This window comes from Prunus persica, chromosome G6 (genome assembly GCF_000346465.2).
Source record: "Prunus persica cultivar Lovell chromosome G6, Prunus_persica_NCBIv2, whole genome shotgun sequence".
Classification (NCBI taxonomy): domain Eukaryota; kingdom Viridiplantae; phylum Streptophyta; class Magnoliopsida; order Rosales; family Rosaceae; genus Prunus; species Prunus persica.
This window is the reverse complement of record NC_034014.1, coordinates 8,451,963-8,466,925: the sequence shown is the minus strand read 5'-3', so window position 1 is coordinate 8,466,925 and position 14,963 is coordinate 8,451,963. Positions and strand designations below refer to the sequence as shown.

Below are 14,963 nucleotides of genomic sequence, written 5' to 3'. Positions count from 1 at the left end.
TTCTGGTTATTATTTAGATACCATAAAGAAGACTCTACGATCTGATGAAATTTTGAGTCACTGAGTTTAGATACTACTGCAAATTTTGAGTAACAGATGCATATGTATTACAGGAAGTTTATATTAATATTTGGAATCTTCAAGAAGCCATTCAAATTTGGAGATGAGTGAAGAAAATGATGAGGTTGAGATTGGTGAGACTGGACTGGAAAATACAATGAGCCCGGAAGAAACAACACAAGAACCTAAGGTAAATATGATTTTTAACACAGCTGATGAGGTGCTTGATTTTTATAAAAAATATGCAAATCGAGTAGGTTTCCAAATGAAGAAGAGATCATCAAAGAAAGGAGATTGTGGGGAGTTGAAATATGTGACTTTATCATGTTCTCGATCAGGGATCCCGCAAAGTACTGCAAGCAATGTCTTAAAGCCATATCCAAGCGTAAAATGCAATTGCAAGGCTCAAAATGCACAAGATAGTCATGGTGGTATGGATGATGATTAATACCCGTACATTTTCCATTCAAAATGTGAGTTGTGAAAAGATTCATTTGATGTTGTTCTATTACTTTTGTATTTAATTGTTTGATTTTTAATTTAGTGATGTATTTGAAATTATTTGGCTACTGGATTTGTTTATGGAGTTTGCTCAAGCAGATCGTCCACATCACTTGAATGGAGAGTATATGATAGAAAGCACACAACACCCTCCTGTTGTTTATCTACCACCTCACGAACACATGAAATAAGGAAGTGCTCAAGTCCCATTTTGGTGTCCAGAAGTAATGGAGTTGATTTTGTACTCAACCACAAAATTAGTTTTTTTTTCTTTTTCCTTTTCATTCATATATATCACTATTGTAGCAATTTAATCTACATGGTACTGTTAATCATGTCCATTCGTGGATTGGAAATATCATTATTAATTTCTATAGTTATTCTTCCAATATCAGTGTTGTCTAATTACTTCCAGCATTTCTATTAAGAGTTACTTGGGCCTCCCTGCATTGTTGCCTAAGAGTAGGATGGTTATCATCCAGTCAGAAAGAACCACATTCAAAGAAACGCCAATACTGATCCAAAGAACCAAAACATATATGAATTTCCTTACAAAAATAATGAGTATAGCCACTTATTCATCAGTGAGCATTTACAATCAAGACAAAGAAACCTATCTGCAATTGTAGGGAAAAAAAATTAATAAAACAAAACTTGGGGTTGCAGAATTTGGACTTGTAAAATCACTCAATTTCCTTGTCATTATAGACCAAGCTATGCAACGTTCAGATTACAGAATGTAAATATACTACTTCAGAATCCAGTGTCACCTGAGTGACCCCTTGTGTGTAAGTATACTGCTACAGAATCCAATGTCACCTGTATTGAAGTAGAACTTTTCCTGGTAGCCTGCAGCAGAAAAATAGTGGCTTTTATCATAATTAAAAGATGAGATCAAATAAGAGGAACATTATGCAACTTGAAAGAAACTAACTGAGTTGTAATGGGCATTATTTGCCTCTTCAAAGAATCTAATTGGTATTACCACACCCAACTCTTTTGCAAGTTTTTGCATCCTACAGAGCAAGCAATAAAATACATAAGTATTACTGTCAAAAAAGTGTTCCCAAGTCAATTAAGAACCTAATTTTTTTTTCCTCCATTTTTCTTTCTAAAGGTTCTCTTGGTATGTTACTAGCACGATGCAGAATCCAGGGAGAGGACAGCTAGGAAGATCAAACCAAAATTGAAAAGCTATTGCCCAATGCTTTCACCTAAGAATTGTTGGATGATCTTTGTAAGGCTTTGCTTGCTGAAAGAAGTCCTCCCTTTGTGCCTGACAGAAGTAATGTCCCTCAAAAAGTTCCTGCAACAATCCAGCACCAATAAAAAGAAAAGACCACATATAAACTATCACAATTTGCATTCAATCACAAGTGTTATGATCTTTATAATTCAAATATTATCGCATTCAGTGACATTATAGCCACCCAGTACCCACGAACTACATGCTAGCAAGACCCAACTAATTACACTAATCAATTTTTACAACAATTGTAGATTCAAGAAACAAAAACTAAGAACCTGTACAACAATTTTTACAACAAAATTATTCTAAAAATTGGGTATGTACCTCAATCTTCAACCTCTCTGTCAGATAGGCTTTTGGAGAAGAATAGACAAGTGAACCTCTCCATTCTTCAACCCACCCAATCGCCCAGGACTGCAAATTTCATTCTTTTTTAGAAAACTCTTAACTCTCACCAACAACAGTGGAGGATGGGGATGGATTATTGAAAAAAGAAAAAGAAAAAATAGAGTACACATGGCAACATTCATTAATTGACATGGCAAGACACATCAGCTACCACATAAGGTGGTCAGCTAAGGTGGTCAATATTGTGTGTCTAAATAGCATTACTCTTTAATAATTGTTCCTTTCATTGCCAAGCTGTTGCTAGATTTTTGCAACCCATAGGTTTCATTTGGTTCAAGGAACGGATTCGATAGAAAATTACTTTTTATGTTATTTTTTAAGAGATGGAAAATAAAATATTCATTTCCCACATTTGGTAATGTTGGGAAAGTAACTGAGAGATATTACTTTATTTCCTTTCCCATGTTTGTTTTGAGTATGAATGAAAAATAAAGTTTGTATAATTTTTCAATTATACCCATATTAAATTAAATAAAAATAGAATGCATTTAATAATATATTGCAATTCTAAATTATTAATGGGAACAAAATTGTCATGAAAAATGTGTATTTAATGTTGACTCATTTTCTCAAACTTTTCCATGAGAAGGGAAAACAAAACCAAAGTTGGAAGGAGGGCTTCACTTTCCCTCTAATTTTTCCATGTGCTAGACAACTATTTCTCATGCCTAAACTTACCAAACATGGTAAAGTAATTGACTTCTCATTCCCAAGCTTCCTTTCTCATAAACCAAACGGGTAGTGTAATAAAAGAAAAACTAGAAGATTTTATCCACACAAAAAATGAAAAAATAGAAAGAAAAAAGAAAATGCCAAAGAGTTACATTTTTATCATCCTAGTTGACTTAACTAACTAGTTGGGACAAAAAGCTTGTTACTTAAAATGTTTAAAAATAGTTACTTTGTGCTCGTAATCCTGTGAAATATTATGATACTATCTCAAAATGGTTGTCTTATGAGATATTATGATACTAGCTCTAAATGATTAAGAATAATTACATTACTCTCGGTATCCCTCCAATGTTATGATACCAATTTTCAGAGATAGACCCATATACTTACCACCCAAAAATCCATTTTGTCCCGAATCAAACGCCTGTTTAGAGTAAAAATTCACTCCAATGAAAGAGTGCTAAAATAGTTAAATGTTTAGGAGAAATATGACCCCAATCTTTACCAAAAAGAAAATGACCCCAATTTTATAGGAGAGAGTAAAATCTTGTTAGTAACCAGAAAACCGAACACCAACTGTAATAAAATATATAAAAAGGAGAAAATTAATAAATGAGGATATTTTAAAAATAAAATATCCGCAATAATCCATTTGTTCGTTACGGAGACCCAAACCCCGCCCAACTACCCCATCTACATGGTCGCAAACAGAGCTCACAGCACTCTGCAATGGCTCTGAATCCATGGCCGCTCGTCCTCCACCTCCCGCTCCACTCTTCATCCCACTCCTCTCAGCTCTTCTGCTCCCAACTCAGATCAAAGACCGAGCTCTCTGCCTTCTCTCCGATTTCGCTCAAGCTCTCCGTCTCGCTCTCGCCGAGACCTAAGTGCTTCAGATCGGCGACCGAGGAGGACCGGTTCAGCGAGCCTGAAACCCTATCCGATGACGAAGAATCTAGATCAAACGACGACGTTCAGGTCAACAGCCAGCACCAGGCCACGACGACGACGAAGAAGACGGAGACAAGGAGTGGTGGTTCGTTGAGGGTTACGACAAGTGATTCTCTGTCGCTTGGGATTCGTGAGCCGGTCTACTATGTCCGTTGTTGCAAGCAGATTTCGTATTAGCGCTTGTGAACTGTGATTAATGAACTAATCCACATCATTAACCAATTATTTTTTATTTGTTTATTTTGTAGGTGGAAGAAGTGAAGGCTAATGGGACGATATCTACTAGAAAAATCAACAGACGTCAGCTATTGAAGTCAAGTGGTGAGTATATTTAATTAATTAATCAATTTATTATTGAAAATTGCACGTGTGGTGTTGTTGTAAATAAATTCGCTTATGCATGACCGTTGATTTTAAACTGCCAGCAACATTGATTTGGGTTTATTGCTAAAAAGTGTTGCCTTTAGGGACTTAATTCTACTGCTGTTTTCTGGGGTATGAGTGTAAATTTTCATCCTCAGGTCTTCGTCCACGTGATATCCGAAGTATTGATCCTTCATTATTTCTGACAAATTCGGTACCTAATTTGCTGGTATGATGCCAACTTCCATGCAGTAATATTTCATGCTAGTTGTTGTAAGTTATGTTTTGTGTGTCTTCCCACACAGTCGCCTGTATACAGTGTTTAACAAATATATCTTCTTCCTTTTCTTTTTTGGCTGTCAATGGCATAGATAATAGCATTTAAAGTCATTCTTTTTCTTTTTTTTTCTTTTTTTTTAAATGGCTGATGTTGAAATCATAGTTACGAGCTTGTTTTGATCCACCTCCTAGGTCCGTGAGCGTGCTATTCTGTTAAATCTAGGCTCGTTACGCGCAATTGCAATGCAAGAGCGTGTCCTGATTTTTGACTACAACAGGTGAGATTTGTCTTTGGGAGCAGAGCAAATTTTTGCATCCATTGACTTCCAGTTTTTGCTATGCAAATCAAAGCATAATAATATTGGAAAATTGGTTGAATGTGCAGTATAGGAGGGAAAGCATTTATAGAAGCATTGCTGCCTCGATTGAACCCCAAAAATATGAATGGAGGACCATCTATGCCATTTGAGCTTGAGGTTAGCATTCTGATAACCCTTAATATCTTCATACTGACGAGCAAGGCAATTAGATGCATACGTGTCTGTAAGATCTGTCTCTCACTTCATCTTTTCTAACTGTATTGAGATTGCAAGAAAACCACTTAAGATCAGTATGGAAGATGATAGTGAGGACCAGTTGGGGATCAGGATTGTCACATACCCTAGGCTTTAGAAGGTTTCCAGAGTAATGTGTCTTTTGGGAACATTGAGTTATCCGTCAAGTCATGGTAAATATTTTGAATAGAACCTGACAGCTTGTGGCATGCAGTGTGAAATTACCTATAGGAAATCAGAGATCAATTTTTCTTCAGAGAAATTACCTAGCTGGAAATCAGAGACATCAATTTTGCTTCAACCCTACAGCGAAATGACACTTCCAAATCTATACTACGTTCTAGGACATGCCAACACAATTTCATACTAACACAGTGAATTGCATAATATGCACATTCCATTACAAGTTACAACAATTGAAATGAAGGTAAAGAAGAAAAAATAAAAGCATTTTCCTTTTCGCTTAGGTGTGAGTGCTTATAGCAATACCAAATTCTGAAGGTCCACAGTTGAGTTTCAAACCTAAAATTTAAAATAGATTTTATAATGGTACCATGTATCTCTTCTCTCAAGAAATTAGAGCGACCTATGGTTTATGGTCCTCTGCTGAAAGGGTTTACAAGAGGTAAAAGTGACCTTATCTATCATGCGTATGCCTCTTCTACCAAGATGTTTGGATTAACCAAAAGAGCAGTCACTGATATTAAAAAGGACATTTGCGTTACAAAACTTATTTATACTTTCTATACCTAGGGCAATGGGTATAAGTCCTTGGGAGCTTTCTTTGCATTTCTATTCATTGTCTTGCTTATCTGACTGCATGCAGTATCAGAATGCGTGAAAGAATAAAAGATCTTTGTGGTACTTTCAGGTTGTTGAAGCAGCATTACTCTCAAGAATACAGCGTTTAGAACAAAGATTAATGGATGTAGAACCTCGTGTGAGTATGGAAACATAGTGAGTATTTTATTTTTTATTTTTGCTATGTTCTTCAAGTCCCTTTGGCAAATATCTGTCTTAAACCTTGCTTCTTCTCTCTGCACCTTGCCAACAAAATACTTTTGGGTTGACCAATCTAAACATCACATGTTCTGTTACTTTTGCTAGTTATTGTACTGGTTTTCTTTTTTTTTTTTTTTAAAACTTCATTTAATTGTTTGTGTTATAACAGTTGTCTCTAGAGTGGAAATGGAAAAGAAAAAAAATATTTGTTGAAGAAATAATATAATAGGGATAAAAACCACTGGTTCCAGTGGATATATGTTTAGTTTTCCTCAATTTGCTTCAGGTTGAAAAGTTACTTGAGGTTTTGCCGAACCGGTTAACTGCTGACATACTGGAGCAGCTTCGGATTAGCAAGCAAACCTTGGTATAGTTGTTGATTTTAATTTAAATGCTAAACCCAGTTTTACTGGCATTGATAAATGTCAGTATTAATATTATTCCTTTTCCTTTGTTAATGAAAGGTTGAATTGGGCTCACGGGCAGGGGCTCTCAGACAAATGCTGTTTGATCTATTGGAGGATCCCCATGAAATACGCCGTATATGTATTATGGGGAGAAACTGTACACTCAAGAAGGGAAACGATGATGTTGAATGCGCTGTTCCTTTAGAGAAGCAGATCGCTGAGGGTAAATTTTTGTTGCAATTGCTGTAATCTACTTTGGGAATGTATAAATTACATAAACAGTCAAAAAGTATTAAATTTATATTTGGTTTGATGTTATATACAGACGAGGAGGAAGAAATCGAGATGCTCTTGGAAAATTATCTTCAAAGGTTAGGCTCCTTCTCACCACAAAGAAAAAAAAGGAAAAATGAGATTTATTAGTGCTAAGATGAGCTTGATTTGAAACTTGTGTTATGACGTTCAGTGTGGAAGTTGACCTTAGTGCTTGTTTCATTTGCAGATGTGAATCTTGTCATGGACAGGCCGAAAGGCTTCTTGATTCTGCTAAAGAAATGGAAGATTCTATAGCTGTCAATCTTAGGTCTGAATTTTGTTGTTGTTTGTGGTTTGTTTATAGAGTTTCTTCCTGGATGTGAAATCTTTATTGATTGTTTTGTTTTGTTAGACAACCATTGTACTCCAAATGTTTATGCTTTTAGAAAATTAGGCCAACAATGTATTTCAAAATAGCATCCTACTTCACATGCAGCTCCATCGTGCAAGTGGAGAGGTAAACATACATGCAAACAGAGAAACACATAGGTGCAGCTCCATTCCTCACCTTACAACCCCACCCGCAGCTGCATTAGTATTAGTTAATGTGTCATATAGTCGTGAAACAGAAAATTAAAGATTTCCTTTCTGTGAATTATGTTCAATGATCCATATCAGGTGATTTTCATTTGTCTAATACCAATTTTAACTGATTTCATCTATCAGTTCTCGGAGGCTTGAGGTTAGCAGAGTGGAATTACTACTCCAGGTTGGGACGTTTTGTGTGGCGCTTGGTGCTTTGGTTGCAGGTGTGTCCTTATCTACAAATAAGTTTGGTTATTTTTTGTAAATTCTGTTCCAATGTGTATGGGAATCTATTAGTGTTCATAATCTTACCCTGTTGCACATCATCTCACTACCTAGAAACGTGCAATGTGTTTGATGTCCATGATAAGCCTTTTGATTTCCTTCTAATTGCAGGTATATTTGGCATGAATTTGAGGTCCTACCTTGAAGAACATGTGGTACATTAGTTTTTGAAGTTAACTTAATGTGACTCTCGTCCCATTTTCGCTGGGGTGATTGCAACTTGACCATTACTTATTGCTTAACTTGGTGCAGTTTGCATTTTGGCTTACAACAGCAGGGATAATTGTTGGAGCTGTTGTGGGATTTGTCCTCATGTATTCCTATCTCAGGACAAGGAAAATATTGTAACTAGTAGAAAGTGATTCAAGTAAAGGTAGAAGTTAGTCCTTAATCTTCTTTTTGGTAACTTGGTATGCAATGTTACCAATATGGTGTCCGGTGTGTAGGGTCAATGACTTACTAGTTTTCAGTTCGGGGATTTGATTTTGATTTCCTTTGTTACAAAATTAAGTCCATGATATTCAAATGCTTTTCTTTTATGAGATCTGGAAACTTAATAGCATCTTATCAAATTTACAGAACATTTCAGAGGCCAAGAACATTCAGCTGCCAATGCCTTTATGCAGCAGTACTATTTCCACATTATTTATGGGCTCCATGAACTTGTACTCAGTTTCTCCTACAAGATTGCAGCACCGCAGCTGTCGACACGTGCGAATCAATGAGCGCTGAATGTCGAATGCTGGATGGATCCGGAGCTGGTCTTATTCCGTACGCAACAAATGTTTGTGGGGGTTGTATTTTTTTTTTTTTTTTTTTTCCAATCTGAATGCAAGGTTGTATTATTTAACTGCCTCTACATTTCAGGAGTAGAACTAATTTCATCCTTATAATAAAATTTTGCTCTTTGGTAGGGGTGGTACTAATTTATTTGCTCTCTCTCTCTCTCTAATAGACTTATCCATCAACTAATCCTTTAAACGGATTGTAATCCCAGGTGCTCAGCCCATGCACTTTTCACGGGCGTGGCAAACAAATCTGGGTATGAACTCTATAATTTTAATTTGTACTTTTTGAAGTTGGATAAAATACAAATAAAAGTTAAATTCAGGGTATAGAGAAGTTGTTATGAGGGGAAAAAAACATATAAAAAAAGGAAATTGTTGTAAAACAGTGGAGCCCACATTAGAAGGAAACTTCCTTCCACCGGCCCACATTGGAAGGAAATTTCCTTCCACCCTTCAGATACTTCCCTCTCTTTATTTTACCCTCAATGTAATGAAATGATGATTGGGAGAATGAACACAATCAGAATACAATCTGAATGAGAAGAAGATCAGTTTCTCTTCCTCTCTCTCTCTCTCTCAATTCTCTCCAACTTCTCCCTTGATTTATAACACGTTATCAGCACGAGTCTTTAACTGGCTGAGTTCTCCGATGAAATCCCAGTCAGATAAGCCAACACCAGACAACAAAACCACAGCCACTGGAGCTCAAATTTGAGCAGTCCATGGACCACTGGCAGTTCCTGAATAACAACAATCTTCAGCTTTGTTCCCTGTTTTAACAGAGGACTTTGCTACCCAAATGAAACACCAGCGGGACGAATTAGATTTTGCTCCCTCTCACTCTAAAAACTCAAACACCAGAAGCTGAGTTCAGAGCTACTTCATACAACAAATGTACCACTCAACCTCATCCTCCTCATCCCAAAATCCCATGGGTCCAGGCCCAAGTGCAACCGGGCTGACCAGCTACGGCTCCGCCCCGGGCTCCCTCCTAACCTCGGCCGTCGATTCCGTCATCGGCGCCGTCGCAGACCGCGAATCCTCAGCCCTCCGATCACAGCCCGTGGCGAGGGTGGGCTCTGCCACGAACGATCGATCGTGCAGCCAGGTTCTAGTGCTATGGATGGTAAGGTTTTAACGAGGCAGTGTAGCTCAAGGTTTTAGGGTATACTATGAAAATTTTTATGGTCGCTTACTGGACAAAAGCGAGTCCTAATTTTTCAGGGGGAGATATTCATCAGGGGGAGCATGGTTTTAATAAAGACCTCCATACACTGTACTCTTTTTCCTTCATCCAGGTTTTTATCCCACTGGGTTTTTCCTGGTAAGGTTTTAACGAGGCAGTGTCGCTCAAAGATTGACTCACAGAAGCAGTGTCAACTACGATATTCAGAAAGCTGATCAACAGTATGATTTAAAGATATTTTGCCAAGCATCAGGGGGAGCGCACCATCAATAAAGATCTTCAAACACCGTACTCTTTTTCCTTCGTCCGGGTTTTTATCCCACTGGGTTTTTTCCTGGCAAGGTTTTAACGAGGCAGTGTCGCACGCGCGCCAATATACTTAGAATTTTATGTTACACATAGTTATGTACTCTTTTTCCCTTCGACCAGTTTTTGTCCCACTGGGTTTTTACTGGCAAGGTTTTTAACGAGGCATATTCCGTATCATTTGTGGTCTCCAAGGGGGAGTGTTGTAAAACAGTGGAGCCCACATTAGAAGGAAACTTCCTTCCACCAGCCCACATTGGAAGGAAATTTCCTTCCACCCTTCAGATACTTCCCTCTCTTTATTTTACCCTCAATGTAATGAAATGATGATTGGGAGAACGAACACAATCAGAATACAATCTGAATGAGAAGAAGATCAGTTTCTCTTCCTCTCTCTCTCTCTCAATTCTCTCCAACTTCTCCCTTGATTTATAACAGAAATAAAATTTTATCTAAGAAAAAGAACAAAAGAAATTTGAGCATGATTTAGTTTTCCCTTTTGGGTTGTTTTTCCCTTTCAGGTTGTTTCCCCTTTTTTGGGTTGTTTCCCCCTTTCTGGGTTGTTGCTTTTACAATCATGTTGAGATTCATGTCTTGTACACATCTTTTATGTATTGCTCAAGTTTAATAATGAATAAATACGAGAGATATTGTGAGCGAAGGTGTGCTTCAGAGATGTATTCAGAAATTTGAGCATGCTTGATAAAGATTTTTCTCAAAAGCTAGAGAAGATGACTGGTAAGTAAGCACTAATCAAACTCACATCCCCGTATCACAAAATAAATATCAAAATGAAATGTGGAAAGCCCATAAAGCTCTCTCCACACCAAAAAAAAGAACAAAAACAAAAACAAAAGCTAAACTTCATGCTAAAGAACACAACAACAACAAAAATTGCACGAAACATGGAATAGAAACAACACCTGAACCAACCGGTCATGCCTGTTGTGAATCCTGTGATGAATTTAGTGCACGTTTGGATTCTATAACAGGTTTGGAAGATTCATTAATGGCCATATTACCCATTCCGACCTCAATTGCTTCCCTCTCATCCTTCTCCCTTTTCTCAGAAATACTCCCATTGGAGGCGTGAGGTTCCATACCAGCCACGGAAGGCTCAAGGAGTCGAGGGCCTGCACTGATCCATGGATGAGTAAGGCATTGCGCAGCTGTTGGCCTCTTTTCAGGGACAAAATCAAGTATGGGAACAAGGAACTCAGTCATGTCATTTGCATCTTGCTCGCTGAATGAGTACTTCTCCATTAGCACTTTATTTAGAGGCCAAAAACGCAATCGACGGATATGCTTCAAATCCCCATATCGGTTAAAGAAGTCCCGCGAATAGCGACCACCTAATGCAGTCTGCAAAGAATATATTTGTGAATACTATTATTTGACCATATTTATTGTCAAACAGTGAAAATTCTCACATTCTTGATTCCTTAAAATGGCAGTGCAAAATTGAAAAGTATCAAGTTCTTACCTTGCGGGGAATTGTTCCAAGAAGTTCCATCATCAGTGCCAGGTGATCCTGCAAAATAAGATTTAAAAGCCAATATGGAAATTTAATTACAATATTTATAAGAATAAAATATATTAGATAGCTATTTTTTTCAAAATCATCATAAACTCGTTCAAAATTCCTAAAGCGCAGTCTACTCCCTTCACTCAAGGATCAATCAGGACAAGGCCCTATCCAATTAATATTTATATAACTCATATCCGAGCAAATTCAGTCTGTTTGATGAATTTTATTAGTTAGATCGTGCTAATGATGTCACAAAAAGAAATATACAATTTGCAACTACAATGGCCCTTTCACAAGTATTAAGAGCATCAGATCACATTTTCCCTTTTCTATTTTTCTTTTGGGGGAGCGGGGCGGTTACAAATCCAACAATGATAACAGAATCATAGAACATAGAAAATGCCTCACCATAAGGTATAATTTTTAATATTTGAATGGGTTGTTTGGATTCCATAATGGAACATGTGAGAGCCTATCTAGGTGGCTATCTATAAATTGATAAAAGGTATATTTTGGTGAATTCTCTGTATCTGTCAAAATACAAGATCTGGATAATGAGGCAGTGCGGTGCTGCAGAAGGGTCATAGCTTTTAAGAATCTTAAAAAAAATATTGTAACAATTCCCAAGGGAGAAATCAAGAATATGCACATACCTCATCCCTATCATAATTGTCACCACTGTGTGGATCGAAAAGAACGTCCCCCGTGGCTAGCTCAAAGCAAACACAAGCAAAGGACCATAAATCTGCTGGAGTGGAGTATTTAGCTCCAAGTATAACTTCTGGGCATCTGTACTGCCTTGTTTGAATATCACTTGTAAACTGCTTATATGTCCAACATGCATTTCCAAAATCAACCAATTTGCATTTAAGGTCAACAGCTGCGAACAGCTTCTGCCTTGCAGCACGGCTGGCTTTTTCTTGTTCCGTATTTCCTTGCTGAGTTTCTTCTGTTTCTTCACCCTTCATTGATTCGTTTCCAACTACAGAATCCTTCACTCGTTCTTCAAGAGAATCGCCATTTGATTTCACTTCATTAATGGAATCTTCTGAGCCAACTATCGTGGAATCTGCCTCATTGTCCTCCAAAGTTTCCATCCCTGCACAACCATGAGCTGCCTTCTTAGCCTTTTTCCGGATCTTCTTTTTCTGGTTCTTTGTGAGATCTCCGTTTAACTTCTTAATGTCTTTCGCAGCGCCAGAAACAGACGCAGTTTTATCCTTACCGGTTGGAAGGATGAGAGGAGCACCTGATTTCCTGGGATCTTTAGATGGATCGATCATCGACAAAAGCAAGACATTCTCTGGCTTCAAATCAGTGTGTATCATTGAAAGTTGACGGTGCAAGTAATCCAAACCCACTAACATATGGAAACAAATTTCTTTAACCATGTGCACTGGAGCTCCTCGGTAATCATTATACTTAATAAGGGTCAAAAGGTTATCCCCAAGGTACTCAAAAACCATACAGACATGCTGCCCATTTGGGCCCGAATGCTTGAAGTGATCCAAAAGCTTCACAACACACTTCTTGTCACCAGGGTCTCCCTCGGCAATTTGTTTGAGAATCTTTATTTCGTCCATTGCAGCTTCAGTGTAATAACGAGCACTCTTTTGAATCTTCAAAGCTACATAACGCTACAAACAATGAATTTCTCATGTTGTCAAAGATTTGAACAATGAAACTGTAGGTAAGTTCTCATTTAGTTTTCATACATGACAAGACAGAGAATCTCAATTTAAATGCTAGGTAAAACAATTCAGATAAAGAAACTAGTTCAAATTACTAAGAGCTATTAGTGCAATGAATAAAAAAATTTCATTGCTTTATTCCGAAAACGAGAAATATAATACAAAGTTGAGGACTTGCGTCATACCCAAGATTTGTTTTTTCTTTTACTCTTCTCTTGAATTTTCATAGTGCACAGACATTTTCTTACTATTCTTTTCTTTTCGTTTCGTAATCAAACAAACTGTTTTGTAGATTTATTGCATTTATTCACAAATCTCTACCTCTCTTTTAATTTCCTAAACCCAACTCCTCCAAAGAACCGAACAAAAATGAAATATACGTTCCACAACCTTTCCTCTCAGTTCCTCTACTCTTTTATTTTCCCTCAGTTTCTCACTAACTAAACAACTAGCTTCACATCAAAACACAGATAACGTACCGAGTTCCGAGTGTCCCAAGCAAGCCAGACAGTGGAGAAGTGACCCCAGCCCAGCTTACTCTGCACCACATAGCAGCCATTCTTGAACGAGTCCCCAACAGAGACCGCATGGTACCCTCCTTTCTTGTAGTCCTCAGTGCCCTCGTCCTCCGATGAGTAATCGCTGAGCTCGTCCCGATCCCGGGCATCCGCCATTGAAATTCAGAATTGGGTTCGATTGGGTATTTGGGGTTAAATGTCAGTGAGAAACCCTAGTGAGGTTTGTTTGGGCAAGAAGCTGCAATTAGTGTTGAGAATGAAACTGTTGGGACAAAGACAAAAGGCCTAGGATCTTTTCTGTTGGAGGACTTGAGTGGGGTGCAAGAGCAAGACCCAGAGGTGTAGGATTGTACTTTCCCCTAGCTTAGGCCCTGTTTGGGATTTTTTTTTATTTTTTTCCCCCTAAAAATCTGCTTCATTTAAGTTAAGCATTTTATGATGTTTGGTAAAAATAAAATATTATGATTATTTTAAACGCAGTAGCCTTTTGATGGCAGCTTTTAAAAGTAGGTTTTAGGTTATTTTTCAAAATTGCGTTCAAAATAAGTAGAGATAAGTCCTTAATGAATTTTTTTAATTCCCAAAATATCATAATTCATTTTAAAAAATGACACCATCTTTACTTCCACATCCAACTCCACTGCATTCACCACCTCAACCGCCATCGCCACATCCTCCTCATCCTCCGACACCGCCACCACAACCACCACCTCCACATCCACCACCCCCTCCACAACCAACACCACGTTGCCACCACCACCACCACGTCCACCTCCACAACCGCCATCCCCACCAACTCCACCTTCATCACCACCACCACCTCCACCTCCATCTCTTTCACCACCACTTTCACTCCACCACCACCACAACCACTACCACCATATGATTAGCACATAACACTTTCAACATCATGTCTATTTTAGTCATTATTCACAGTTACAGTAATTTTATATTAAAATTTACCAAACGGTTTTGACACTGTTTTTTGTAGTAACAGCACTTTAAAAATATTGTTTACCAAACATGTAGCTGCTTTACTTTACAGCTAATTATTTCCAAAGCATAGCAGAATCAACTTTTTAAAAAAGTGACAACAATCCCAAACTGAGTCTTAGCCCCATACAACCAAAAAAAAACATTACAAAAGAAGAAGATACGTCTGAACCAAACTAAATCAAACCGAACACACCTCAACTTTTTTTTTTTTTTTAAGTGTCCATTTACCTATGAATTATATAGAAATATTTAAACCTCGTGCCATTTTCCTTTTATTCCTCACCAAAAATAAAGTTGTAACAATATAGCGTAAAGAGATTCTCAAAAGTCTATAATGTGACTTTATTTCACAGTATCTGAAGTGAAATTACTAGGAGTC

The 14,963-nt window shown here is 37.6% G+C and overlaps 2 protein-coding genes across 4 annotated transcripts; one reads left to right on the top strand and one right to left on the bottom strand.

The window, feature by feature from the left end:
- Positions 3,469–8,501, top strand: LOC18775165 (magnesium transporter MRS2-11, chloroplastic). Of its 2 annotated transcripts, XM_007205123.2 has the most exons (14): positions 3,472–3,988; positions 4,090–4,162; positions 4,363–4,433; positions 4,676–4,761; positions 4,869–4,959; positions 5,909–5,977; positions 6,326–6,406; positions 6,504–6,669; positions 6,772–6,817; positions 6,949–7,029; positions 7,428–7,510; positions 7,683–7,726; positions 7,824–7,944; positions 8,151–8,501. In XM_007205123.2, the coding sequence occupies exons 1-13, from the start codon at positions 3,620–3,622 to the stop codon at positions 7,917–7,919; spliced, it is 1,356 nt and encodes a 451-aa protein (XP_007205185.1). In that variant the 5' UTR covers positions 3,472–3,619; the 3' UTR covers positions 7,920–7,944; positions 8,151–8,501. The 2 variants fall into 2 exon arrangements, with proteins under 2 accessions (XP_020422712.1, XP_007205185.1); XM_020567123.1 differs by lacking the exon at positions 7,683–7,726 and having other exon boundaries at positions 3,469–3,988.
- On the bottom strand, positions 10,530–14,057 carry LOC18774879 (serine/threonine-protein kinase SRPK). 2 transcript variants are annotated; one of them, XM_007208221.2, is made up of 4 exons: positions 13,550–14,057; positions 12,033–13,016; positions 11,335–11,382; positions 10,530–11,213 (listed from the first exon to the last, which is right to left on the bottom strand). In XM_007208221.2, the coding sequence occupies exons 1-4, from the start codon at positions 13,742–13,744 to the stop codon at positions 10,788–10,790; spliced, it is 1,653 nt and encodes a 550-aa protein (XP_007208283.1). In that variant the 5' UTR covers positions 13,745–14,057; the 3' UTR covers positions 10,530–10,787. The 2 variants fall into 2 exon arrangements, with proteins under 2 accessions (XP_007208283.1, XP_020422054.1); XM_020566465.1 differs by having other exon boundaries at positions 12,033–13,006; positions 13,550–13,624.